Raw genomic sequence first — 25,116 nt, 5'->3', positions numbered from 1 at the left:
AGGCAGGTGACAGCAAGAGACAAAGCATGGAGGGATGGGAGCGTCTGGCACGTGCAGGGAGGTGACAGTCTCTGCAAAGTACAGGAGCTTCGCTATGACCCACAGGACCAGAGATGGCAGCGAATGCCACCCTGTGCTCCCTCTGAGGCAGGCAGGCCATTGAATGCTCATGGGCACCCTGCAAGGGGGGTGCTGTGGTGAGCTGTGTCCCTGCCAAGAGATACGGCCAAGTCCTAACCCCATAGACCCGTGAATGTGACTTTATTTGGAAACAGGGTCTTTGCAGGTGTCATGAAGTTACGGTGACATCAGAGTGTGTCTGTGTTGTCTTTAAGGGAGGGAAGTCCAGACTCACAGAGGGGAAGGCCATGAGATGATGGAGACAGAGCAGAGAGAGGGGTCTAAGGGCCGAGGCGTACCAAGGACTGCGGAAAACACTAGAGCCAGTAGAGGGGCCTGGGACACTCCCCCAACATCCCCCAGAAGAAAGCAGCCCTGCTTGATTAGGACCTTGACACCTTGATTAGGACCTTGACACCTTGATTAGGACTTCCGGCCTCCAGAACCATGGGAGCAAACATCTCTGTCATTTTAAGCCATGCAGTCTGTGGTACTTTGTTATGGCAGCCACAAGAAACTACTGTCGTCCCTAACTCTCAGGTCTTCATGGTGGGAAAACTGAGTCCCGAGACGCTGAACTACTTGCCTAGGTCAGGCAGGCGGGCAAAGGGCAAAGCAGGGGTCTGCCCCAGGCAGCCTGGGCATCTGGCCACTTGGCCACCCCACACGGTGACCCCAGCATCTGTCCACTCACATCCGCAGCCAGCTTCTGCCACACCCACTCTGTGTGTGCCCCAGAGTAGGAACTGCACCTGTTTTGCCTGCGGAAGCCCCAAGGTGCCTCACAGGGCCAGGCACCTGCGGGGTCTGCAGAAAATGCCCGCGGCTGCCCACTGGCCTCCATGCCCACACTCAGACCTCAGGTCAGGGGTCACAGCCAGGAGGCCTGTGCTGGAAAAGCATCTGTCTCATCTTTGCTGGGTCTCACCCACCCACTCAGAGCATCAGTCACTGGAGGCTCTGAGGGCGGAAATGGCCTCCCAGCTGGGCTGGAGTCAGTAATTAGTTGGTTCAGAGCCTGGTGGCTGGGGCCTTCCAGAAAGATGCTGCCCCCATCCCTACCTCCTGGAAGGCCAGCAACGTGCCACTTAGCGCATCCAGTTATAATTTCCTCAATGACATGTCTCAGGGCCCGGGGCCCGAGGGAACGGCAGTGAGGGGTCAGTGTGCTGCCGAGGGGTCAGTGTGCTGCCAAGGGGGCAGTGAGAGGTCCATCAGCATGGGGCACTGGACAGGGTGGCAACCGGGGCTGTGGGTCCTGCATAGGTGGTGCCTCCAGGGCTGTTTTGAGAAACATGGGCTACACAGCCCACAGCCCAGGGAGCTCCCAGCAGGTGTGGAGGATGTGATGCTGAGGTGCTATATGCCCGTCACGCGCTCTCACACCCCTGTTCAAGGAGCACGGCCTCTGCTGGAGAGCCCGGGATGGGGAGGGCAGAGGGGCCGTGACGCCTAGTGACAGGGGCTTGGACCAGACAAGTGCCAAGCCAGCCAGCAGAGAGGCGGTGCTGGAGCAGGAATCACTCCTGGGATCTCCCGATGAGCCACCAGATGCTCAGTCCCCAGGGCCGGGCCTAGGGCAGTGGAGCCTCGTCACAGGGAGGCTGGAGGCCTCAGGGAAAGTGCCGTGAAAACAAGCAAGTCCCTGGAGCCCTGGCCTGTGGCCTCTGGTGACTGCTCATTGCCAGCTCCTTGTCCGCCTGGACCTGCCGTCTGATCCCTATCAGGGTGGAATGAGGCTTGGTTCCGGGGCCTCCTCATCAGGCTGTTTGCCAGCTCTGTCCACACCCAGGGGCCAAAGGGCCAGGAAAGGTGGATGGGAGAAACACTCTAAACCTCAGAAGAGTCATTCAGTTTGCTTCTGCGGGATATAAGTCAATCTGGGACAAGCCCTCAGGATTCGGTGTGAGCGATCAGACATTGGGCAGTTTGCACAGCAGGAGGTTCTGAAGGCAGGGCTCCCCCACACCAGCTCAGAGGGTCCCTGTGATGGAGGAGATGGGAGAGGTTGGGGATGGTGGCAGGGACCGGGGCAGGCCCTGTGGGAAGAAGGGGAGGAGGCTTTGCCTGTGCATCTGCAAGGAGAGGTCTTGCTCGGGGGGTGAGGCCACACGGTACACACCACTTCCTCTACGGGGCTGGGACATCCTGCTTCCCTATTGACCGACTCCACTCATTCATTCATTCTTTTACTCATCCATTGTACACTCACTCATTCCCTCCCTCACTCATTCATTCTGCCACTTCCTCACTCACTCATTCCTCCCCTCACTCATCCGTGCACTGATTCGTGCGTTCACTCACCCATCCCTCATTCCTCCCCGCTCCGGCCACAAGGGCCTCGGTGCTTGCAAGCTGCCCCCACTGCCCTGCATCCACTGGCCCAGCTCCTGGGGTGCCTACTTCAGGCTTAGCTTGTGAGGCCTCCCGAGCCCCCGGTTCCCACTGCCCCGAGCCCTGCTCTCTGCCTGCCGTGCCTCTGCTCCTTGCACACACACCTGCTGTCTCCTGGCATCTCCTCCACTGGGTTCTGTCTGTGTCTGCTTTACTGCACGGCCCCTCAGGACAACCAACACATTGCAGGTATCCAATAGCATGGGCGGCAGCATGAAGGGACAAAGACCCACAGCTGTGCACCTTCTTGGTGCCTACAGCTCCAGCAGGTGCGGAGTCACTTCAGCGGGGATGTCCTTCCCCAGGGGCACACAGGCAGCCGGCAGATGTGACTGAGGTCAGCCTGACCCCAGGCCACTCCAGTTTCTGTGGCCCAGGCTGCAGAATCAAGCCTGGTTTGGGCCCCAGCAGCTGGCGGGTGTACCAGGGAACGCCGGGAGGCAGAGAGGGGCGAGGGGTATTCACCCACCTCAGGAAGAGCTCTATGTGGACCACGGCTGGTGCGATCTTCTCCACCACGTCGGCAATGAAGTTGAACTTGTAGCGCGGGCTGCTCAGCTGGTGGAGACCTGCGCTGGCAGGAAGGGCCAGGTGCGTCAGTGAGACCACGATGCTGCCAGCTCCCAGAGGCCTATGCCCAGTGGGCAGGAGGAGGAGGCTCTTCCTGAGACCCCTGTCCCAGTTCAGAGCCAGCCTCAGCCCACACTGAGCCCGTTGGGGACCCCCTACCACACAGCAGTGCAGTGACACCAGGCATTTGGGAAGGGGCTCGCTCACCCCGAGAATGGTTAAAAAGGCTTCCATGTGCTGGGCTTCCTCGCCCCCCTCACTGGACCCTGCTAGGCTGGGCAGGAGGCTCAGAGAGAGGTTAGGACATTGCCGTGAGCCACACGGGAGTGAGGCCAGGGCTAGATCTCGGGTCAGTCCCCCTGGGCCTTGTCTGTTCCCTCATGCTACAGCAATACCCTTACAGGAGAGAACTGGCCCTCTCCTCATGGGCTCCAGCCGGTCCCTCCGAGCCCTGGGGCTACAGCAGTGTCCAGGCGGGGGTGTAGTGGAAGACCCCCAGGTGACCCTTCTGAGCTACCCAGGCCCGGACACAGTGTGGCCCCTCTGGGCCAAAAGCGCTGCCAATTTCTGAGTCCACAGGGCCCTACATCTGTGTCTAACTTGGCCACACCCCAGCCCGACTTGCTAGATGGTTCACGAACTTCCCTGGACCCTTCCCGGGCTCAGATTCCTGCTGCCGTCAGCAGTAGGGGATGTGGCTGCCAGGACCACAGGCCTGAGGCATGCAGTGGCACGGGGCCCACAGCCCTCGGGGTTCCCTGCATGGGCCTGTGCCGGGATCTCTCCAGTTCCCACCATCTGGAACCCATGCTGCTCAGCCTCGCTCGTGGCTCCCAAGCCCCGCAATGAGCAACTGGGCTGGGGGCTGCACACACCAGGGGTTCGGCTGGGCCTGGCTGCTTTCTAGCTGTGTGGCCTCAGACAGATTACTTACGTTCTCTGGGCCTCAACTCCTCATCTGAAAAATGGGACTGAATATGCCCTCCTACCACATATGTGGGAACTGAGTGTGGAGGACTGCAAACTTCGAGTCCCTGCCCAGGGGGCTACCCACCTACCCAGCCACCTTGGCAATGGGGAGCAAAGAGGGCTCAGTCCATAACGTCCAGCTTTGCAGCCCACATTCCTCTTGATCTCTGGGAAGTGGCCGAGCATGGGGACCGAGGGAAAATCTGGTTTTCTGGATCGTCCAAAGGCACGAAGATACCATGGTGGATGCCACTGTGGGGGCAGGGCCCGGGCCGCGGTCCATGCTCTAGGAATCATCACAGGCCAAACACAATCCCCAGGCACATCCCAATTCATTCACCCAACTCTCCGGGGGCAGCCAGGGGAAGGAAACTTTTCCTCTATTTTAAAGGTGGGGACACTGAGGCTCTGTAAGAAGAACCCCCCTGCCCAAGGACTCACGGCTGGGAGGGGAGAACCAGGATCTGAACGCAGGCCGCAGGCCTCCTTTCCCTGGGTGCCCCCACCTCTGCCCTGCGGCTCCCCAAGGCCCTGAAGAACCCTTTAGCCTGAGCTGGGACCTGGGGGGTTGGCTCGAGCTCTGGTGTTGGGTCTCCCAGACTTCCGACGTCTGCCTCTCAACCGGCCCGCAGGCACCAACCACACCAGCCCTCGTCCACTTCAGTCAGCCTGAATCAAAGGCCACCTGTCTGGGGTGGCTAGAGCCTGGCTGGGAGACGCCGGCCACTGCGAGGCTCCTCATAGATCAAACCACTGCGGCAGAGCGGGGTCTCAGGTTCAGACGTCACATTAACAAACACCCCAGGGACAGGGCCTGCTGTGGGCCCAGGGCTCTCTCTGCCCACGTTTGCTTCCATGAGGGATGCGCTGCCCTGCTCGACACCTACAAAGCAAGCGGCTCCCTTGGTGAGGTGAAGCTGCCGTGCGGCCCGAGTGGGCAGCCCAGGCCTGTCTGCTTCTCCTCCCTGCCCCTGGGAACTTGAGTTCATTTTCTAGCACCCAAGTAGAGAGGAAGGACACCAGCCACAAAGCCTGCTTCCCTGGTGAGGTTTGGAGCTGGTTCGGAGCTCTCACAAGATGCGCTCAGACCCACAATTTCCACGACCCAGAGGGATCCCAGGGCAACCCCCAGGCCCAGGCCCTCCTCCCTCCAGGAGGGAGGACTCAGCCGGTCTGCTGCTCCCCTGTGTGCCCTGGGGCCTGAGGCTGGCACACCATGTGCCTCGCCTGAGGAGAAGCGCCAGGGCACGGGCACAGCCCCCAGTTGGGACCATATTACCTCTCCTACCGTGTGGCCTTTGTCGGGCCACCAACTCCAGTTTCTGCTCATCATCCACCTCTTTACACCTCCCCCTGCACGACCTCTCTCTACTCTCCCTACCAAGATGCTCTGGTTGGTCCTGGGCCCGGCCCTAATCCTGCCTCCTCCAGGCAGCCCCCCAGCAGCCCCAGTTGTACCGAATCTGCCGCTGCTCACAGCCTTATTCAAGCCACGCGTGCAGGGTGCCTCCTGTGTGCCCACCTGTGACAGCTGCTGGAGACACAGTGGTTCAGCTGGGGGCAAGGGTCAAGTCAGTGACGGACCAGAGACAGCACAGCATCACCAGGGATGAGGCAGAGAGGAGCCCGGCGTGGGGTGGGTGAGTGCAGAGGTGCCCTGACCCAGGCCTGGAAGAGCACACGGGCAGGGGCACAGCACATGGAAAGCCACAGGCTGAGCCCGCATTGCCTGTGCAGGCAGCCACAGCAGACAGGGACTGGGCCCAGTGTGAACACAGCAGAAGGAGGAATGGCGGCACCTCTCCTCCCACAGGTGATTAGAAAAGCCTGCCTTCCTGTGTGTCTCCATGCTGGACTCAGACACTCCAACACCCAGGGCCGGAAAGCTCTCTGGACCCCAACGTGTCCACCCCCTGCTTGCCAAAGCCCAGCCCCTGGACCCCCTCAAGCGCCTGGGCTGCTGGGCCCCTGAGCTCTGACGCGGCAGCCTGAAGATCTGCACAGCACTGCGGCCTCCACCGCAAGGACTTTCTCCCCAGTGTGGTCTCCCAGAGGTCACTTAAAATAGGTGACACTCGATTTTATAGGAGATGATTTGCTTTTAAACCCTCTGTGAAATATTCGTTAAGTAAAAGCCTTGCAGGAAACATCAAAATTCTACTACATGGTGGTTATTTGTGGTTGGGGTAAAGTTACAGTGACTTTTTTTCATTTTTCAAAGAGAAAATAAAACAGGGAGGGAGAGCAAGGCCTGAGACAGAAGGGCCGTGGGGCTGGGCTGGGAGGTGGCCTGTTTCCCACAGAGTCTCCAAAGAGAAGCCCGCACGTGCCCACCCCACACCCCAGGCTCCTTTGGGACAGAGACCATCTGGTTCGCTTCCACACCCCAGTGGTAACCAGCACAGGGTGAGACAGTCGCTGAGACATTTCAGAGGGAAGGGATGGAGGGGGAGGAGGGACGGAGACAGGAGGGGAGGAAGACAGAGAGAAGGGAGAGAAGTTCAAGGGGGCCCTTCTTGATGCTCTCTGAGCCAGCACACAGTAGGTCTGCAAAGAGCACCCTGAAGAAAGAATGTGGGTCAGCTGATTAACCAAGTCTCTAAGCAGCCTCACAAAAGCAGCAGCACTGGCCCATTTTATGGCCCAGGAGACTGAGGCTCAGAGGCAAAGATCAATCACTGAGGGAGGGCAGGCCTGGCGCTGGCCCAGGTCTGCTGGATTTCAGGGTCTAGACAACCCCAGAGCCTGGGGCACCCCTGCAGGGCCCCACCAGGTCCTGTCCCTTTAAGCGGACCTCAGTGGGTAGTGGGGTGGGGGCAGGGGCCCCTGTGCCCCAGCTCCTCCTCCCAACACGCAGATGAATCAGCCATGAATCAGGGGGAAGGGAGGACGCGGTTCCCACTGCCTCTTTCCACAGGAAAACCGTGGGCCCCACGGCTGGGAAGCAGACTCTGTTTATTTGGGGGTTTTTGACAACCTCCACCCCCACCCCATCCTCGAGCCAAAGTTCTGAAGTCAACAGTCAGTCTCAACCAGATTCAGCCGTTAGCCTTTTTTTTTTTTTTTTTCCTCAATAAACTGGAATCTAAAGCCCTGGAAGTTTCAGTCAGGAAGACCCTGACACAGAGCAAAGCAATCAAGGCCCAAGGCTAGGTGTCTGGTGTCACATCCCAGGAGAGGAAGGGGCGCAACAGGGCAGGGGAGACAAGCAGGGTGCCAGGGCTCCAGCTCCAACAGCCCTGCCTGATGGAACTCCCAGGAGTCCTGGGGGACTGTGGCCAACCCCAAGAGAGGACCACGTGCTGGCTCTGGACAGTCATAACTGCCATGGAACAGATGGCGACACTGAGGCCCAGATACTCTGTGGGGATACTTTGTGTTTGTACACTGCGTAACTCCAGGCCCTTACTGACAAATATCAGAGTGGCCAGCTTCCCTGCAGTTGTGCAGTGCACAACCTGCCCAACTGTATGCATCAGTCCCTCTAGCACATAATGTACAGAGCTGGGACTGACACCCAGTTCTGTTCCTCCATCTCTAAGGTCCCTGCCCCTTCTTTTATTGCCCTCTGCAATTAGCAGACCCCTCTGCCACCCAGTGGTCAGCTGTGAGCTGGGGATGGAGGAGCCATGAGTGGATAGCCATGGGTCCCAGGCTGTGCCCATCTGTCCATAACGGTGACCATGGTCTACAGACCAGATGGCAACCTCTAAGCAGGGCATTCAAGGCCTGGGGTGTCCTGGTCCCATTGACATCTGCAGCCTCACGTGCTGCCACTCTCCCCTGTGGACCTCGGCTCTGCTTCCTGCACATGCAGGCTCCTAAGTGTCACTGTGCCTTTGCACATGTGGTTCCCTCCTCTGGGAATATGCCCTTCCTGTCATTCCTTAGGGCCCAGGCCAGCAGCGCCTCCTCTGGGGAGCCTACCCTGACTTTGCAAGCGTGGTGATCCACCTCTCCTTCTGGGCCCAACAGCACCTCGTACCCTTCCCAAAGCTAGTCCCTTGGAAGTGTACCTGTGGCCTGCACCCCTGCGTCTGGGCTGGACCTGGCCCGCTGCAGTGGGCAGGAAGCGAATGAGGGAGCGAATGAATGCTCTTCAGAGACAGAGGAGCCATTCCAGGGGCCCCCTCAACAGCCCCCAGCCCCGCCCACCACTAAAGGGGCTGCCTCCTGGGTCTAATTAGTTCCCAGGGCAGCTTCCTTTGCTTTTCCTCCTCTGGAAAACTTGCCTGTCCCCTAGTGAACTTTGCCCCACCGAGCCATGTCCCCAAGTGAACCGTGCCCCCACAAGCCTCAGGTCCAGCTGTGGCTCCCCGTGGGGTGGATGCTGCCATCTGCCACCCTCAAGCCCAGAGACCTGTTCATGTGGAACGCAGGCGGGATGAGGGCTGCAGCCCAGGCCCAGAGGAACCCGCTGCCTCCCCCTCCACGGGCCACACCTCGCAGGCGGGACCCGATTTGGGCATGGGACGTCAGGCTGGGCTCCGAAGTTTGTGATCTCATTGAATTCTTGCAGCAATTCTGCAAGACAGGAACTGAGTCCATTTTACAGGCAAGGCAACAAGGCTTAGAGAGGCCATGGGACCTGCCCAAGGTGCACAGCCAGGCCCCGCAAGCCCTGACCTGGGCGCTTCCCCTGCTCCGTGCTGGCCCTTGGCAAATGTGACAACCTGTCCAGCCCCAGGAAAGCTCAACCTAGACCCGAGCTCAATGTGGGGCCAGCCTGGCTCCTCTGGCTGTGAAACTCCACACCCAGCTGGGCCACAGCCAGCCCCTGGGAGGAGGAGGAGGTGCTGCCGCCAGCCTGCCTGTGATTTACCAAGAAGGCTGGTCCTTGTGCACAGTGCCATGGGTCAGGCACTTCCATGCCACTGAAGGCAAGGAAGACAGCCCCTGGCCCTCCTCTTACAGGAAGCCCTCCCTGCCTTGACCGGGGCCAATGAAACTCCCTCCGGCAGGGCCAGCACATGGCAGCACCTCCACAGACACCGCCTTCCAGCTCCTCCCCTTCCTCGACCCCTCTCCCTCACTCTCACTAACTCCACTTCTGTAAGACGCGTCCACCTGCCATCCTTTCTTCACATCAACTTCTATGAGCCTGGCACCGTGCAAAGCACACTCAGTCCATCATCTCATTTGTCCAGTGACCAGTGAGGAGGGTCCCACTGTTATCCATTTCACAGATGAAGAAACTGAGGTGCAAAGAGCTTCAGAGACTTCTGGGGCAGAGCTGGGACTCCACCCTGAGCAGCCAGACATGAGGGACAGAACTGGGTCCCAGTCCTGGCGCTCTGCCCATTATGTGCTGGAGCAGGGTAATGCACACAGGTGGGCAGGCTGTACATTGCACAATTCTAGGGAGTCACCTGCTACTCCTGTACCAGACCTGGCTTTCAGCTTGGGGAACATATGGACGTGTCCTCGCCATGTCTTTGCTGCATCAAGGACAGCGGTCTATGATTTTAAACCCTGTCTCACCCATTAGTCCACAAACACCCTCATCAAAACCAAGCAAGGCAGACACTTCGAGGTGCTAGGGGCCTGCCTGGTATTCAGAGCACTGGCTGGGGAACCAGGGGACCTGGGCTCAGGGCAGAACCATCCATCCCTACCTGAGTGACCGAGGGCAGCTTCCTACAGCTCCCTGAACCCTTTCTCATACAGGACCAGGACATCAATACCCCAATGATGTGTTGAAGGCTTTGTGGGCCTGGAACACTGCCCAGTGTCACAATGTTGACCCTTGTAAAACCTGGTGGCCTCCCTCCCTCAAAGCAAGCCTGGGCGGAAGGCGTTCAGACCACCTGGCAGGCCCTGGTGAGCCTGTGGGAGGCCGAGGGTGCACAGGCCCCCTTGTACCCACCTCTCCACAACTAGATGCCCCCATCTCCAGAAAGCCCTCCTGATCTAGCCCTCTCTCCACTCTGAAGGTGGTTTCTTCCTCTTCTGGGCTCCATGCATTGTCATTGGTCCCTCACAATGCAGGATGGGGGTTTCACAGGGGTCTGCGGCTGTGGTGATGTGGGCAGGAGGCAGTGGTCGGGGTCACCAAGCCTGCGAGCCTGCCAGGAGGCTATGCTTAGTCCTGAGGCCGTGGGAGCCATGGCCCAGCTTTCGGCAGGGACGGTCCGGGTCTCGCCAAGTCCCTTCAGGCTGCTGTGTGGGGCTGCACGGGAGGGCAGAGGCCTGTCGGGGGAAGACCACAGGATGGCAGATGGGGTGAGGGTGCATTTGCTAGGCCAAGCCCCGGCAGGAAGGGCAGCTGCACAGCGCCCTGGTCTCAGCTCCAGTCCGGCTGGACTCCTGGCTCCTGGCAGCCTTGGCGAAAGCTCTTGGCCAAGCAGCTCTGCCGGCAGTTCCAAGTCCTCCAGTGCCGCCAGATGCTGTGGCTCAGCACTGCAGCCCCAGCGGGAGTGGGCGGGGCAGGAGGGGAGGCGTCATCTTGCCTGAGTGGTCCCAGATGCTGAACTCCAAGGCATGTGCAGCCCCAGGAAGCTGCTAAGAGGATTACAAATCAAAAGCCAACCCAAGTTCTTCAATAAATACAACCGGGAGATGCTGTCAGAACCTGCTTGGGGTTGCACAATAAAAGCCGGTGATTAAATGCCACCTTGTAAACTGGTCTGGGGCTCTACATTCTGAGCGCATGGCAGGCTCCAAGGCCTGTTTATCTGCAGCCAGGGGAGAGGCTGCACGGCCTCAGAGCTCTGGTTACGCGCAAAGGGAAACCCTTCTCCACACAGGCCCACAGAAACGCATTTATCCCCGCTTTTACCACCCCGTGGATGGACATGTATCCACTCTGTGCAACTGTGCTGCCTTAACATGGACCTGAGAAGATGCGAGGGTTCCCCTGAGAAGTGGTGAGCCTCCGTCGCTGGAGGGATGCAAGAAGGGCCCGGAGGGTTAGAGGAGATTCACACATCACATGGGCCCTCGTCTCATTTCATGTCATCTACAGAGGCCACGCACTGGCCCAGGCCCCTGCCCCGCGAGGCTCCGAGCCTGGAGGAGATGGGGATCACGCAGAGAAGTTGACCCACAGTCACAGCTGTGTGCAGGGCCCACCGGAGACCCTGGGTGTGCTCACCAGGCAATGAAGGATGACCTGGGCACAGTGGCCAGGGCAGGCGGCTCAGGGGCGGTGGGACATCCGGGTGAAGGCAGGATGAGGAACCCACCACGCTAAGGCAAGGGAAGGAAACACCGGGCAGTGGGCACTGTGCGTGCAAAGGCCTCGAGGTGGGAAAGAGACCGGTGAGGCCGTGAGGCCGGAGCACAGGGGATGAGGGGACAGTGGGAGACGGCACCGAGGGTGATGCGGGCCAGGTGGCAGGCACAGGGCCCTGTGAGTCAAGGTAAGTGTTGGGGTGCCTTGCAAGGAAGCCTGCAGGTGATGGGCAGGACAGATTGACCAAGGTGATCCTGGCTGCTGTGTGAGAAGTGATGGAAGGGAGGATGGAGGGGGAAGTCAGAGAGCCCCAGGAGATGTTTTGTGGATGAGCTGAGAGGACTCCCGGTGCACAGGAGAATGAGGGGTGGAGGGCAGCGAGGGGCAGAGGGGAATAAGGGGTGGAGAGGAGTAAGGGTTGGAGGGGAGTGAGGGGCAGAGAGGAATGAGGGGTGGAGAGGAGTAAGGGCCCCCATCCACACAGCTGGGCTGCAATGGGCAGGCCCAGGAAAGGTACCCCCACACCAAGTCCCAAACTGATGAGCCACCATGACGGTGCAGCAGGCATTGAGGGGAGTGAGGGGAAGAGGGGAATGAGGAGCGGAGGGACGGAGGGGATCGAGGCTCCCCACTGAACATCCTGGTGCTCCTTTCAGTGGGGCTGGGAAGAGTGGAGCCCGAGGCGGCTCCGCAGGCATCTCCACGTGACTCTAACTCAGGAGACACCTGGGGGCTGGAGATAGGGCCCGAAGTCCCAGCACGTGGGGAGGACTTCATGGCAGATGAGCTTACTGGGGCGGGGGGGCGGGGGGAGGGTGGCAAGAAGGGACCAAGGAGACCTTCCTGCCTAGAGGGGGGGAGAAGGTGGAGGAGCTGACATGGGGAGGGGAGAGGAGAGCACAAGGAACCTCAGCCCACAGGAGGCTGCCCTCACCAGGCAGGACTTCCTCCCAGAAATGCCCGGCAGCGCCTGGCACACCACTAAGTGTGACCGGCACCCAGCAACTTCTGGCTGGGACCTCAAGAGGGCGGAAGACCGGCTACGCTGCTGGAATACTCCATGGAGGCTAAGCCTGATGGAGCCGGGGGCCCAGGCCTGACCCGACTCCCAGCCTCAGGGGCCCTGCCACCCCTTGCAGAGGAAAAGCCAGGAGGCCCACAGAGCATAGCCTGCAAAGCCAGCCAGACCCAGGCCAGGCCCAGCCGGGTCACTTCCTGACCATGTGACCTCAGAGCAGTCCCTCACCCTTCCTGGCCTCCGGCAGCACATCTGTGGTGCCTGGGAAAGGACCAGGCTTGCCGTGGGAAATGAGACAGGGCTGGGGAGAGGCCGGGCACCCAAGGCCTCCACAGGGAGTGGACTCTGCGTGTCGCCCTGCCGAAAGCTGGCTGTCCAAGGTCCCCGTGCACCGGGCTACAGTGGCAGGGCTGCACACCATCCACAGTGTGAATGGCGCCCTGGAGATGGCCAGCAGCCTCCCACCTGCACTCTCTGCCTCCCCTCCCCACCGAGCCCCATTTCCCCACCTGGCTCCGTGGGCTCTGGTGGCGACAGGGCTCTCGGGTCCTGTGCAGGTCTCTGCCTTGCCCACGCCCTCTCTGTCCTCCCCACCCTTCCCCAGGCAGCTCCCAGTCCTCCTCCACAGCTTGGCACAGAAGCGCCTCCTCGGGAGAGCCTCTCCTGACCTTGCTGGGTGAGACAGATTTGGGTCGGTCGCCACAGTGATAACAACATATGAAACAATGTGGTCTGGGGGTCGCCCATCAGGCAAGGGGCGTGTGCCTTCGTGCCTGGCAGCAGCTCTCCTGCAGGTGCTGCTGTCGTCCCCGCTTCTCATTTGAGGAAACTCAGGGTGAGCAAGTGGTCTAAGGTCACCTCATCGGGAAGAGGCGCGCTGGGACTGCAGACCCCGGAGCACTGAGGCCTCAGCCCATGACCCCAGGCTCGCGGCCGCCTCCTGGCCTTCTGAGCTCCCCATGCACCTGTCTCTGGGGATACGACTATTTTCCTCCTCCCTTCTGTCCCCTCGATGGTCTGTGAGGCTTGAGGGCACCAACAGGGTCTGCTACATGGCTGTGCCCTGTCACCAGCCTGGGGCCAGCCAGGCACAGAGAGAAAGCGCCTCATGACGCGAACTCCAGAAGTCAGTGAGTGTCTCAGAACACCCAGGCTGCCTCCAGCTCCCTGCCAGCCCTGAGCCCTGTAGCCCTATTCTCATAGTGCCTTCCACAGTGGGGAGCGGGGTGGGGAGGTGGCCCCCATGCACACAGCTGGGCTGCAATGGGCAGGCCCAGGAAAGGTACCCCAGCACCAAGCCCCAAACTGATGAGCCACTGTGACAGTGCAGCAGGCGTTGAGTCAATGACAACGTCTCCAAGACCCCGCAGCCCCACACTCGCACCCCTCAGCCTCCTGGGCAGTCTCAACACAAGCCGGACCTCATCACCCTCACCCCCATGATGGTTTGAACATGTTCCCTCCAAAACAGAGGTGTTGCCAATGTGATGGTATGAAAAGGTGGGGTGTTAGGAGGTGATGAGGTCACAAGGGTTCCTCCTTTCGAGCGTGGGCAGAAGCTCCTTATGAGAGAGGCTACAGGCAGCGGGGTGGGAGGTGGCCCCCATGCGCACAGCTGGGCTGCAATGGGCAGGCCCAGGAAAGGTTCGGCCTTGTCCCTGCCTGCACTTCTGCCGTGTGAAGACGCAGCTTCCTCCCTTCCACAGAGTGCAGCCCTCACCAGACAACCGAGCCTGCTGGCACCTTGGTCTTGAACTTTCCAGCCTCCAGAGCTGCGAGAAATACATCTCTGTCCTGTATAAACTGCCCAGTCTCAGGTGTTGTACCAGCACAAGGTGGACTGGGACTCCCTGCCAAACCCTGCGGGGGCTCTTCCACATAATCCTAGCTAATCTCGAATGATGCTTCCCACACGGGGCTCCCAGGAACCCCACCGTGCTGGGAGGAGGTCACGTGTTCTGCCAGAAAAGAAGAGCTCTCTGTTGAAATTCTCTGGGGAAGCCCTGGGTTTCATCAATTGAGGACACTGCAGGTTTTCTCAGAACCTCTGATAGATTGAGCCTGTGAGTCTCCACTACAGGAATAGAGCGCTCAGTTCCCCAACCTTTTTACACCATGAAAACACTTGGAATTGTGTTCAGCGGACCGCAGAAAAATGAGGAAGCCCTCTGCAGGCTTCCCAGGTGCCCCGGCAGTTGGTGCTCCCCATGGTGCTCCTGAGGCTCCACGGAGCCTGTTCTGGCAGCTGCTGCATCTCTCCCTGCCACCTGCAAGCTGATGGCACACAGGACCCTGACTCCTATCCATGAACCTGGGGCCCGTCGCCTGTCTTCAGTGAGACCCTGTCCGGCCACAGCAGAGTCTGCTTTCCTAAGAGGCACCCCAAACAGGGAAAAAGGTACAGCAGGTTTTCCAGCATTTTCTTCCACGTACAGAGTCAACCTGCACGGTGAGATGCAACCTAGAGCCGACTGCCTCAAGGGAGGCTGTTCTAGGGTCTGACCCCGACATTCTCTCCCCCAAGCAGCCTCTCCCTGGGGCGCCCTAAGCAGTTCAGGGACCTGCACCCTGACCCTTCCCACACAGTCCTGTGGAGACATGCACTTAACCACAGTCTCCAGGAAAGAAGGCATCACCCAAGAGGGCACCCGGGCTGGAGAGTTAGGGCAGGAAAGAGTGCCCTTCACTCAATACCCGGACAGAGCAGGGGTCCAAGGATCAAGGGAATGGGCACAAGACATCAGTTCTGAAGAGACCAGAGCTGGAAACAGTCCTAGATGAGGCCCCTCGGGTGGCCAGGAGACCACCGGGTTTCCCTTTTGACTCTAATTCTGTGACCTTGGGGACAGCGGTTTACCTTTCTGGGCCTCAGTTTCTTCATCTGAAAGACCAGAGGGCTGGTGGGATGATTTCTGAAGGGCCACCCGGTGGTGCCCAGGGAAGGGCGACCTCGAGCTCGGCCCTAACTCCCGGCCTTAGTTTCCCCAAGAGAAAGAAGTTTCACTTCCTCCCTGGCCCCCGAGCGCTTACCCAACGGGCAGGCGCCCTTCTGCAGCTGGCGCACGGGCGTCCCGGAGAGCTGCAGCGCGCGGCGGCTGGCCGCCTGCAGCGCGCACACGTTGGCATAGGTGTGCCCGTCGGTGCCACACACGGCGTGCGACCCGCGGCAGCGGCACAGGCCGCGCACGCACTCCAGGCTCTCCCCGCAAGGCGAGTCCAGAGGGCCGCCACAGGGCTCGCCCTCGCTGGCGGCGCACACCAGGCAGCAGTTGCAGAGGTCGGGCACGTAGCCGCCGGGGCAGCGGGGGCTGGGACACCGCGACACGTCGCAGCGCGCGGGACACGGCGCCGCAGGGGGCTCCCGGGCCAGCGCCAGCGCGGCCAACGCGGCCAGGAGCAGCGCTCGCGCCTGCATGGCGGCAGGGCCGGCGGCGGGTGGCAGCGCCGGAGACCGGGCAGGGGCCGGCGGGGACAACGAGGCCGCTGCGGGGCCAGGCGCCGGGCGCCTACGGATGGGACTGGGGCGGACGCGCGGTCACATGCGCCGGTGGCTCAGGCTGGCGGGCGTCAGGGCGGCAGGGGCATCCCCAGGGCGCAGGGAGCGCAGGGACTTCAGCTCCCTCCAGCCTGACTGTCCGCGGGCGGCGGGCCCCGAGCCTTTAAAGGCGACCGCCCAGCCCGCCCTCGCTGGAAGGGGCGGCCCGGCCCCTCCGCCAGCCCCGCCCAGGCCCCGACAGGGCCCCGCCTGGCCTTCCGGGCCTGGACCCACCCGGCAGGCCTTGGGACTCTGGTCGGCCTGGTCGAGAAAACCCGAGGCTACAGACACGCAGGGGTCCTTTCTGGTGGGGACCCCCGGGCCCAGCCTATCCCAGAAACCTTGGGGGATGCGTTCTCCCCGCTCTGGAGGGGTCTGTCCGGGTCCAGTCTCCTCTGTGCCTCAGTTTCCTCCTCCAGGAAAGGGGAATTGACAGCATTTCTCAACCTCATAGGGTCGTTGGAAGAACCACAGAGGCCATGGCTGAGCAGTGTTCCCGAGTCCTCCCTGTCCACGGAACCGGAAGCTGTTTCCATTCTCATCATTGCTCCTGCATTTTCTGCAGGGCCCTTTCAGACCCAGGTCCCATCACGAGAGTCAGAGTCTGGTGACAGTGCGTCAGCTGATGGGGTGAAGGCTGCGGAGTTGTGAGAGAGGGCAGAACCCCCCTTGGAGGTGAATGTCAAGCCTGAAGAGGAAGGATGGGAAGCGGGAGCTGGCCGTGACCTGGGCAGAGGCTCCCAAGCAAAAGCAGGTCAGGGCAGCAGGAGATAACCCCGCGTGCACAGCCTGGAGCTGCAGTCTTCACACTGTGTGTGTCCCTAGTACCCTGGGCTGCCTGGTGAAGCCTGGGTGTCCTTTTCAGAAAGATGTCGTCAAGTACATTTAAACGCATAAAACAAAGACCATGGGGTCACAAAGGGGAACAATTCTATCAAAACACAGTTATCAAAATACATGAAGCAATTCATGACAGCGTGGCCTATGGGCTTCTTTATCAGCATGTTAATGACAGGTTCTGGTCGGTCTGTCGTCTGATACCAGTGGACATTTCACAGCAGCCCTGGGCAGAGGGCTGCCACTGGAGACACCTTCGGTGAGGGCGGTAACATGGGGATGTAAACACTGTTTCTATTGGCCGTGGAGCCACAGGCCTTGCTGGCTGGGGTCAACTGCACCCCCAAAGGAATGAATGCTGGACTTCAGTTGGAGATGTTGGGGTAAATAAAGATGTTTTTCCATCCAGGTTCACAGATACCCAAGTTAAGAATGGGGAGGGGTACCTCTGGTCCAGAGGAGGGAGGGGGAGCTGGAGGTTAAAGGGCCTCGGGGAATGGGAAGGTGGAGGGGCCTGATCCCTGAGGGCCCTGGGTCCTCAAAGGCCTGGGGAGGCGTTGAGTAGGGAGTGGCCCCATCAGACAAGATGTCTGGGGAGGAGGAGGTGGGAGGAGGCGGGGCCCCAAGTGTGAGCCCCCATAGGACCCAGAGAGAGTGAAAGGTTGAAGGGTCCCATGGGACGGGGAGAGAAGGGACCTGGAGCTTCTCCTCGTAAAAGGCCCTTTGACAAGGGGCCTAGCACCTGCGTTTCTGCCTGTACAAACCTCAAGTGCATTTTGCTTTGAAGATGTGGAGAATTTCAGGCCATTTTTTGGAATGACCCAGAATGCTAGGAGTTGGGGACCTCAGGGCTGGGCTGAACCTCCCTCAAACTTGGCCAGGGCTCCCGGTTCATGTCTCTGCAGTGTGGGCTTGCCTAAGGCGCAAGGAGAATTTTTCACGTGCCCAGGATGCCTGCTCCTCGAGTAAGCCTTGGTGGGGTACTGTGGCCCAGAGCTGGCTTTTTTGGGGGCCTGTGTTTTCCTGCAGACACCTGGCCCTGAAGATCAACACTTTTCCATCCCTGGATCCTTCAGTGCACAGAAAACTAAGTCCCTGGGAAGGGCCCAAGAGCTCATTTCCCCTAAGCTTTTCCTCTACAATGGGGAAACTGAGTCTCTGAGAGAGTCCAGGACCGGCGCTGCAGCAGGTCAGAGTTTGCACAGCCTGCCACAGTTTCCAAGGAACCACAGCTGCCGATGTGTAGGCCCTGAGGCTGCTGGAGCACTCTGCATACACTTGACTCAGTCTTCAGGAGGCGCCTGAGAGGTGGGCGTTAGGATCCTTAGAACAGGGCTGGGGGAGTGCAAGGCCAGAGCTTCTGGCAGGTGGGCCTCAGATCTTGGCCTGTCCTTAGGTCAAGTCCTTGCTCCTCCCTGGAGACCATGCTGCCCCCAACGGTCACCATCTTGACCACCTTGCAGTGGGGATTTAGTCCTCTTGTACAGAGAGGGAAACTGAGGCCCAGAGTGAAAAGACCCTTCTCTGCTCTGCAGCTGGGATGCAGTTCCCTGGGGTGGCCTTTGCTCTTCCCTGAAATGGGCAGGTGGGGCTCACAGTGGCTGCCTTGAGCTTGGCGGGAGCCCAGCGCTGTCCTCAGGAGAGCCGCGCCCCCTGCTGCTCCCGCCCTGCACTGCCTCTCACTCAGTAAACTTTGGGGCCTCCCAGCCCCCACCCTGAACACCTGACTTAGGGGCCAGGAGTAGGAGAGGATTCCCCAAGGGCCTGGGATCCACCCGGGACGTTTCTCTAAGTCTCTGGCTTCCCAGCACAGGACGGCCTCTGTCGTCAGCCCAGAGCTCCAGATTCAGGCTCCGCCAGGCCAACGTGTGCAGGCGCAGGGCCTGCCCTCTGGCCCGTGTTATCTCAGCTCATTCTTCAGCAATGCCGGGAAGCTTGTTTAATTTACGTACACCCCTCCTTCGTTCATTTCTACTTACTCCCCCTTGTCACCCTGCCCGAAATATTGATAGTTCTTTACAAACAAGCACAAGATGAGATGTTGCTTATCCTCAGTGGAATGGAATTCACTCCCTCCAGGCTGGGCCTGGGCTGGGCCAGGGTCTGCCTCTCTCCAGGGTACTCTTGTCCCATGCCAGGACCCCATGGCCCCATCCCATCCCTCCATCTCCGCCCAGAGCTGGACAGCAGTGCACATCCTGGGCCTGCAGAGGAGCCCTCCAAGCTGTGGGCAGGCTCGGCCCTTTGGCTTGACCCCTGCCCAAGTCCAGGCTTCGTCTCAGATGAGGTCACCACTTACACCACTCCAGGGACCTTGAAGACCATCATCAGCTGTGATAAGACGCGGTGGCTGTGTGAGTGGGTGACTCAGAGGGTGGGCTCTGCTCAGGCTGATGGGTGGGGGGTGGGCGTAGGTTGTGATACGGGCCACCCTTTCTGCACCTCCCAACACTGACATCAGCTCTGCCGTCCTTGGGTGCTTCTGTAAGCTCTGGGAACAACCCCTCAAGGGGGAATGCCAGTTACAGCCATTTTATAGGTACAGAAAGCCGAGCTAGGGGAGTTTAAACGACTTGCCCAAGGCCCCTCAGCCTTTAGGTGATGGACCCAGGCTTAGGAAAAGTTGGATCTGACCCCAAAGTGTATGTTCTTCCCCCAGAGCCACACTGCTGTTCCATACCCATTTTATGGAAGGAAAAACTGAGGCCCACAAAGGGAAAGTGGGTGGCTGAGACAACCAGGCTAACTGATACTAGTAGGTCGCATTGATTGAGCTTCTGTGATGTACTGTGTACTAGGGACTGTGCAGGTGTCTAGCCCTTACCACACCCTCTGAAGGAGGTCTTACTATTGCCATGCCCATTGCACAGATAAAGAAAGCAAGGCACAGAGAGGCTCAACAGCTCATCGCTGTGTCCAAGATCACACAGTGAGTGAGCTGCAGCGTTGGATTGGAACCCAGGCAGAGGGACTCATCTTGTACAGAAGCGACGTGGAGGCTCACAGGAGGAAGGCTGGGAGGAGGGGGAAGGAGCAGGCAGATGGCTTCGAGGGCATGGAACCCACCCTGGCTGATGAAATGAAATGATGAATCAGGGTCACGCAGCTGGACAAGGGTCCCCTTTTTCTTTTTCACATGGCGCTCCTCCTTCGGCTTTCTGGAGCCCGAACCCCTCTTGGAAATCACCCTGACTCCACCCAGCCCTGCCAGGAGGGGTTGAATGTGAACACCCTGGACCACAGCGGCCTCTGCCTCCTGGGAGGGGATGTCCTGTCCAGGGAGGCAGCTCTCCCAAGACTGCCAGCCCCACATGCCCGCAGACGGTGCTGCTGTCCTGGAGGCCGCTCGGCCTCTGTCCACCTTCTGAGGGGCCACTGGCCAGGGGTCATCTGAGGCCTCCATCCTCCAGTGGGAGCTGGGGTGAGGTAATGGCCTAAATTGTGGTTCTGGCCACCTGGGTGTCAGGAATAGGGAAGCTGTCGGGGGTGAGTAGGGGGGACACTGCTCTGTGGGGTAAGGCTGGGATGCTTGAGCTGCCTCTGTAGGGTCCCAGGGGCCTGGGGGACTGAAGAGGGCCGGGAAGGTGGGGCTTCCGCCCTGAGGGGCAAGGAGGCCTCTGGTGACCCTCGGGCTCCTGCGGGGAAACAGCTGCTCCTCAGGTGCCTCCTCCACAGTGCGAGTGCTGAGCCCGTTCCCACTGCTCCCTAACCAGGTGTGGTTGAATCCTGTGACCATTCCCATGTCCTAGGGAAGAACGCAGAGGCTCCGAGAGGTGAAGTGACACCCCACCCCTCATCCCTAAATGCCACCACCTCTAAGATACCCTCGGGCAAAATGCCTCAACAGCTCACACCCATGCACAGCCGTCTCTATCTGAAACACACACAAACCTCCACCCACTGTCATCTCTTCCCTGACCCAACCTGACCCCCTCCCTCCCAAGTCCTGGGAGTCAGCCCCACCCTCGTCCTAGAGACTCCACGGGTGGGGACAGCAGTGCATCCGGCCTCCCTGTTCCCAGGACCCCCACTGCAGGGACTTCCTCCTCCATCCCTCCCGGGCCCCGACTCCCACACCCAGCTCCAGCATCACCCGAAACTGCTCCACCTTCCCAGACCCTGATTTCCAGCACACCTCATCCCATGCTGCCTGGCCACGTGGGCCTCCATTTCCAGCCCACCCCGTCCCATGCTGCCTGGCCACGTGGGCCTCCATTCTGCTGAGCAAATGGGCAACAGGGGCTGTTCTACCTGCTGGGGCGAAGCCTCCTCCTTCCCGAGGAGAAAGCGGCTGGGGCTGCGGACGTGCAGTGGGGCAGGGTGTACCCCATCAGGAAACTGGGATGTCCTGTGGTGCCTCTCCCTATTCACACCTCCAGCAAGAAAAAGTCTTAAATAAAATATATAAAAACAATATATAATATATACTATCTTAATATAAAATATATTATTGTATATAATGTATAGATAATTTGTGCAACATATATATGCAACTGCTTTTTTGTGAGATAATTCACGAACTATACAATTCATGCTTGTAAAGTGTGAGATTCAGCAGCGTTTGGTACATCCACACATGTGCCACCATCACTGGCATCAATTTTAAAACATTCCCACCACCCCCGAAAGAAACCCCATCCCCAGGAGTAGCCAATCCTCGACCCCGCCGCCTCCTGCTGCTATGGGCCCTGGTGTCCCCGCCCTCCTGCTCCTGCCCGACTCGGGCAGCGTTCCCTGTTCCGTGCTGGGCCAGCCTGACCCCGCATCCCTCCTCCAAGATGCACCTCCTTCCACGTGTTCTGAGCTTTATTTGAGATAATTATAGAGTCGTAGACACATGAGAGTGACAAAGAATGCCATGCACCTTCCCCAGGGTCCCCAGACGCTCACGTCCTATGACATCCGCTTTACCGCTCTGGCTCTGGCTCTGTCCCTCCACCTCTCTCTGTCTCCTTCCATCCCTCAATCACTCTCTGTCTCTCCGTGTCTCTCTGTCTCTATCTCTGTGTCTTTATGTCTCTCTATGTGTCTGTCTGCATGTCTTTGTTTCTCTCTGTGTCTCTGTCTTTCTGTCTCTGTCTCTGTATGTCTCTGTCTCTCTGTATCCCTCTGTATCTCTATGTCTCTATGTCTCTGTATGTGTCTTTCTCTGTCTCTGTGTCTCTCTCTGTCTCTGTCCTCTCTGTGTCTCTATATCTCTCTGCGTGTCTCTGTTCTTTCTGTGTCTCTGTTCTCTCTGTGTCTCTCTGTGTGTCTCTGTGTCTCTCTGTGTCTCTGTTCTCTCTCTGTCTCTGTGTCTCTGTGTCTCTCTGTGTGTCTCTGTTCTCTCTGTGTCTCTGTGCATCTCTCTCTGTGTCTCTACATCTCTGCATGTGTGTGTCGCTCCATCTCTCACGTGTCTGTCTCCCACGTGCGCACAGACTTTTTCCCAGGCTGTGTCAGGGTGCAGTGCAGACACCAGTGCCCTCCAGCCGTGAACTGCTCAGCGCCCTCCTGAGCACCACACACCCCTCCACACCTGCACCACGAAGGTCAAAGTCAGGCTCACGTCTGCATCTGGGGGACCCCGACCTAAGCCAAGACCTGAAGAGAGAGGTCAGACAGGTCAGGCTGGGAGCCTGGCACAGGAGGGATGGAGGTGACATTTGGAATTGGGAAATCCCCTCACCTTCCTGCAACCTCGGCCGTCACTGAGATGCCCTGGCTAGCGACGCTGCAATCCAGGCTCACTCGGCAGAACTGAGCGGCCACCTTGCCGGGAACCCAGCCCAGGGCCCTGAGAGAGCCTCTACCCTGGGAGGCCACCACCCCACAGGCCTCGCGCTGCAGACTGCAGTCCATGTCCTCCAGCCATGGCTGAGAGCGGGGGCTCTGCCTGCCCCTTCCCCACAGCTGCACCTTCCCGGCAGTGCCTGTCCTGTGGGCTGCATGAGGCCTGACGAGCAGCCTGGGTCAGCAGGGGCTGGTGGGAGTCTGTGCAGGGACGGAGCCGAGGGTCTGGGAGGCGGGATCACCTGCTCAGGGTCACTGCGGGACGGCAGAAGGGCGGGACTGACCCTGGGGCCCTGGACTCCTGCCGGAGTGCCCGTAACCCTGGGCCCTGTTGCCCTGGACTGGATGCAGGTTTGGCTGGAATTCTCTTCCCAGGCCCAGCTGTGGGTGCTGCTGGTGGCATTGACCATGCCACCTGCCAGCACTTGCATGTCGTAAATGTCCCACTGCTGGGAATAGGCGTGGCAGGGACAGGCCAGGACAGAGGGAAGGCCTCGAATCGCTCTTTCTGGCCAAGTGTGGGGCAGCAGCGGGTGGTGAAAGCGGGGGTGGGTGGGCTAGAGCGGGGTCAGGCCCAGGGTGCAGGCCCTGGCAAAGGTTTGGATGTGACACCAAGTGTGGCAGGGGTGCTGGGGGCTGCATGGGTGGAGGGGCAAGGACAGGGGTGGGGAGCAGCTGGGGTCGAGAGAGGAGGTGACCCCACCAGGGTTGTGTCCGCAGAGGGCACTTTTGTGGCATCTGGATGTGCAGAGACAATGTCCCCTTAATCTTCAGTATCTCCGTATGGATATGTACGATGACAAACCCTTCAAGAGGTGACACTCAGCGGCTGTGGAGGAGCCCCTGGGCAGGCCCGGAGGGTGGACAAGAGTGTGTTCCTGCTTCCTGCAGGGCTGCGGTGTGCTCCCTCCAGCTGTGGCAAGGGTCCCTATAATTTTCCTGCAGTTGGCAGGAAGCTCCAGCCATGCAGCCATGGTGGATTCCCTGCCCCCAAAGGGGCCCCCCTGCTTCACCCCTGCTCCATCTGTGGGTCTCTGGGTCAGCGCAGACCTTGTGGTATCTTTGTGCAGGCTGAGCACTTCCACTCCTGCTACAGCCACTGGTGGTCAGTGACGTCACCCCCGAGGCGTCCGCTTCCCAGCACCCCTGCCCGCAGGCCTGGCCCTGGCGGTGGAGTAGAGGGCTCTGGAGCCTCCCCCCTCCATCTGCTGTGGCTCCCCAGTTCCCCAGGCTCCTGCAGCGACTCGCCGGCCTTCTCCAGCCTGCAGGCCTTCGCCCTGCGGTGCCCTTTCCACTTCCGTGGATTCTTCCTCCTGTCAATATCCAGGTTAGGCGTCGCTGCCCCCAGGCCGGGGAGGCCCTGGTTCTGGACGAACACCGCCCCTGGGCCTCCCCTACGAGGCATGCGGCCTGGACTAAAGCTGGTGACATTGTCAGTGAAGGCTAAATCCGTATTTTCTTTGAGCTCTGCTGGCGGGAGTCTTGGTTCCCATGGCAGGAGTGCTTCCAACAGGGGCCACAGAAATGGCCCCATCAATCAGAAGACGAACCTGCCACCTGGCCAGTTGGGCCCCTCGTTCTGCTGAACAAATGGGCCCAGAGGGTGATTCCACAGGCTGGGGCGATGGCTCCTGATTCCCTGGGGAGAAATCGGGGGGCAGTTGCTACTGCACAGTGAAGCAGGGAGGGCCACGTCTGGGAACTGGGGATTTCCTGCCGTGCCTCTTTGTACTCACATGTTCGGTGAGAAAAGTTAATGAAAATGTAGCACAACTTCAAAGAAAGGTGGGACCCCAGAAACTCAGACCCTTCAGAAATAGGTGCTCGGCTGTGTCCATGAGCAGTGCGTTTCGCCACAGCGATTGGAGGGATAGTCCACGGAATGACTGGAAGGATGGCGTCCACGCACTTGGCCCCTCAGGCCTCGGTCTGGGTGGAGTGAGGGTCCCTCGACGTGCACCTGCCTCGTATCCCTGTCAGGAAGTAGCAGCGGCTCAGATGCAGGCACCATGAGAGAAGCCACGTGGACGCATGGACAATCCTGAGAGCATCTTCAGGAGCAAGCCCCCACCTCACCCCATCCGGGCTTCTCTGACCCCAGGCTGGGTGCCTTACAGAATGGGGAGTGGGGGAGGTGGCCAGAGAGAGAGAGAGATTCCAGAGCCACCGAGAGCTGAGTGTCCGTGTGCACCCAGGCCCAGCAGCTCCCGGAATCTACCCCGAGGAAATGTAATCAAGGCTGCTCGCAAGTGCTCAGCGGCAGGAAGCTCCCCCGGCAGGTTTACAAGGCCGGAGAACTGGAACCACTTCAGCGCCTGGTGGGGATGTTTGAGGAAGCTCTGTCGACTGTCTCTCCCTTTCTGCCTCTGGCTCATTCTCAAGTTGGGAAAAATAACGATTACTTTTATGCAACTGTTTATTATTAGTAGCATTATTAGTCATCGTCTATCGTAACAAAAAGTGCACATTCTCACGCCAGGCACAGTGGCTCATGCCTGTAATTCCAGCACTTTGAGAGGCCGAGGCAGGTGGATCACTTGAGTCCAGCAGTTCGAGACCAGCCTGGGCAACATAGCGAGACCCTGTCTCTACTAAGAATACAAAAAGTTAGCCTGGTGTAGTGGCCATGCCCCTGTGGTCCCAGCTACTCTGGAGCCTGGAGGTCAAAGCTTCAGTGAGCCAAGATCACACCACTAAACTCCAGCCTGGGTGACAGAGTGAGACCCT

At 59.5% G+C, this 25,116-nt stretch overlaps 1 protein-coding gene across 2 annotated transcripts in view; it reads right to left on the bottom strand.

Annotated features, from left to right (window-relative positions):
* HTRA3 (HtrA serine peptidase 3) overlaps window positions 1-15,905 on the bottom strand; it is a 38,285-nt gene extending 22,380 nt beyond the window's left edge. Inside the window, exons 1-2 of one of the 2 annotated variants that reach the window (XM_024356013.3) lie at window positions 15,276-15,905; window positions 2,984-3,083 (exon numbers count right to left, since the gene is read on the bottom strand). In XM_024356013.3, coding sequence (XP_024211781.1) covers window positions 2,984-3,083; window positions 15,276-15,660 — 485 coding nt within the window. In that variant the 5' untranslated portion in view covers window positions 15,661-15,905. The remainder of the gene's footprint in view (window positions 1-2,983; window positions 3,084-15,275) is intronic. The other variant, XM_016951312.4, reaches the window with a different exon arrangement.
* Between the last annotated feature and the right edge of the window lie 9,211 nt (window positions 15,906-25,116).

This window comes from Pan troglodytes, chromosome 3, assembly GCF_028858775.2.
Source record: "Pan troglodytes isolate AG18354 chromosome 3, NHGRI_mPanTro3-v2.0_pri, whole genome shotgun sequence".
Taxonomy (NCBI): domain Eukaryota; kingdom Metazoa; phylum Chordata; class Mammalia; order Primates; family Hominidae; genus Pan; species Pan troglodytes.
Note: the sequence above shows the minus strand (reverse complement) of the source record. Positions and strands in the feature narration are given on the sequence as shown.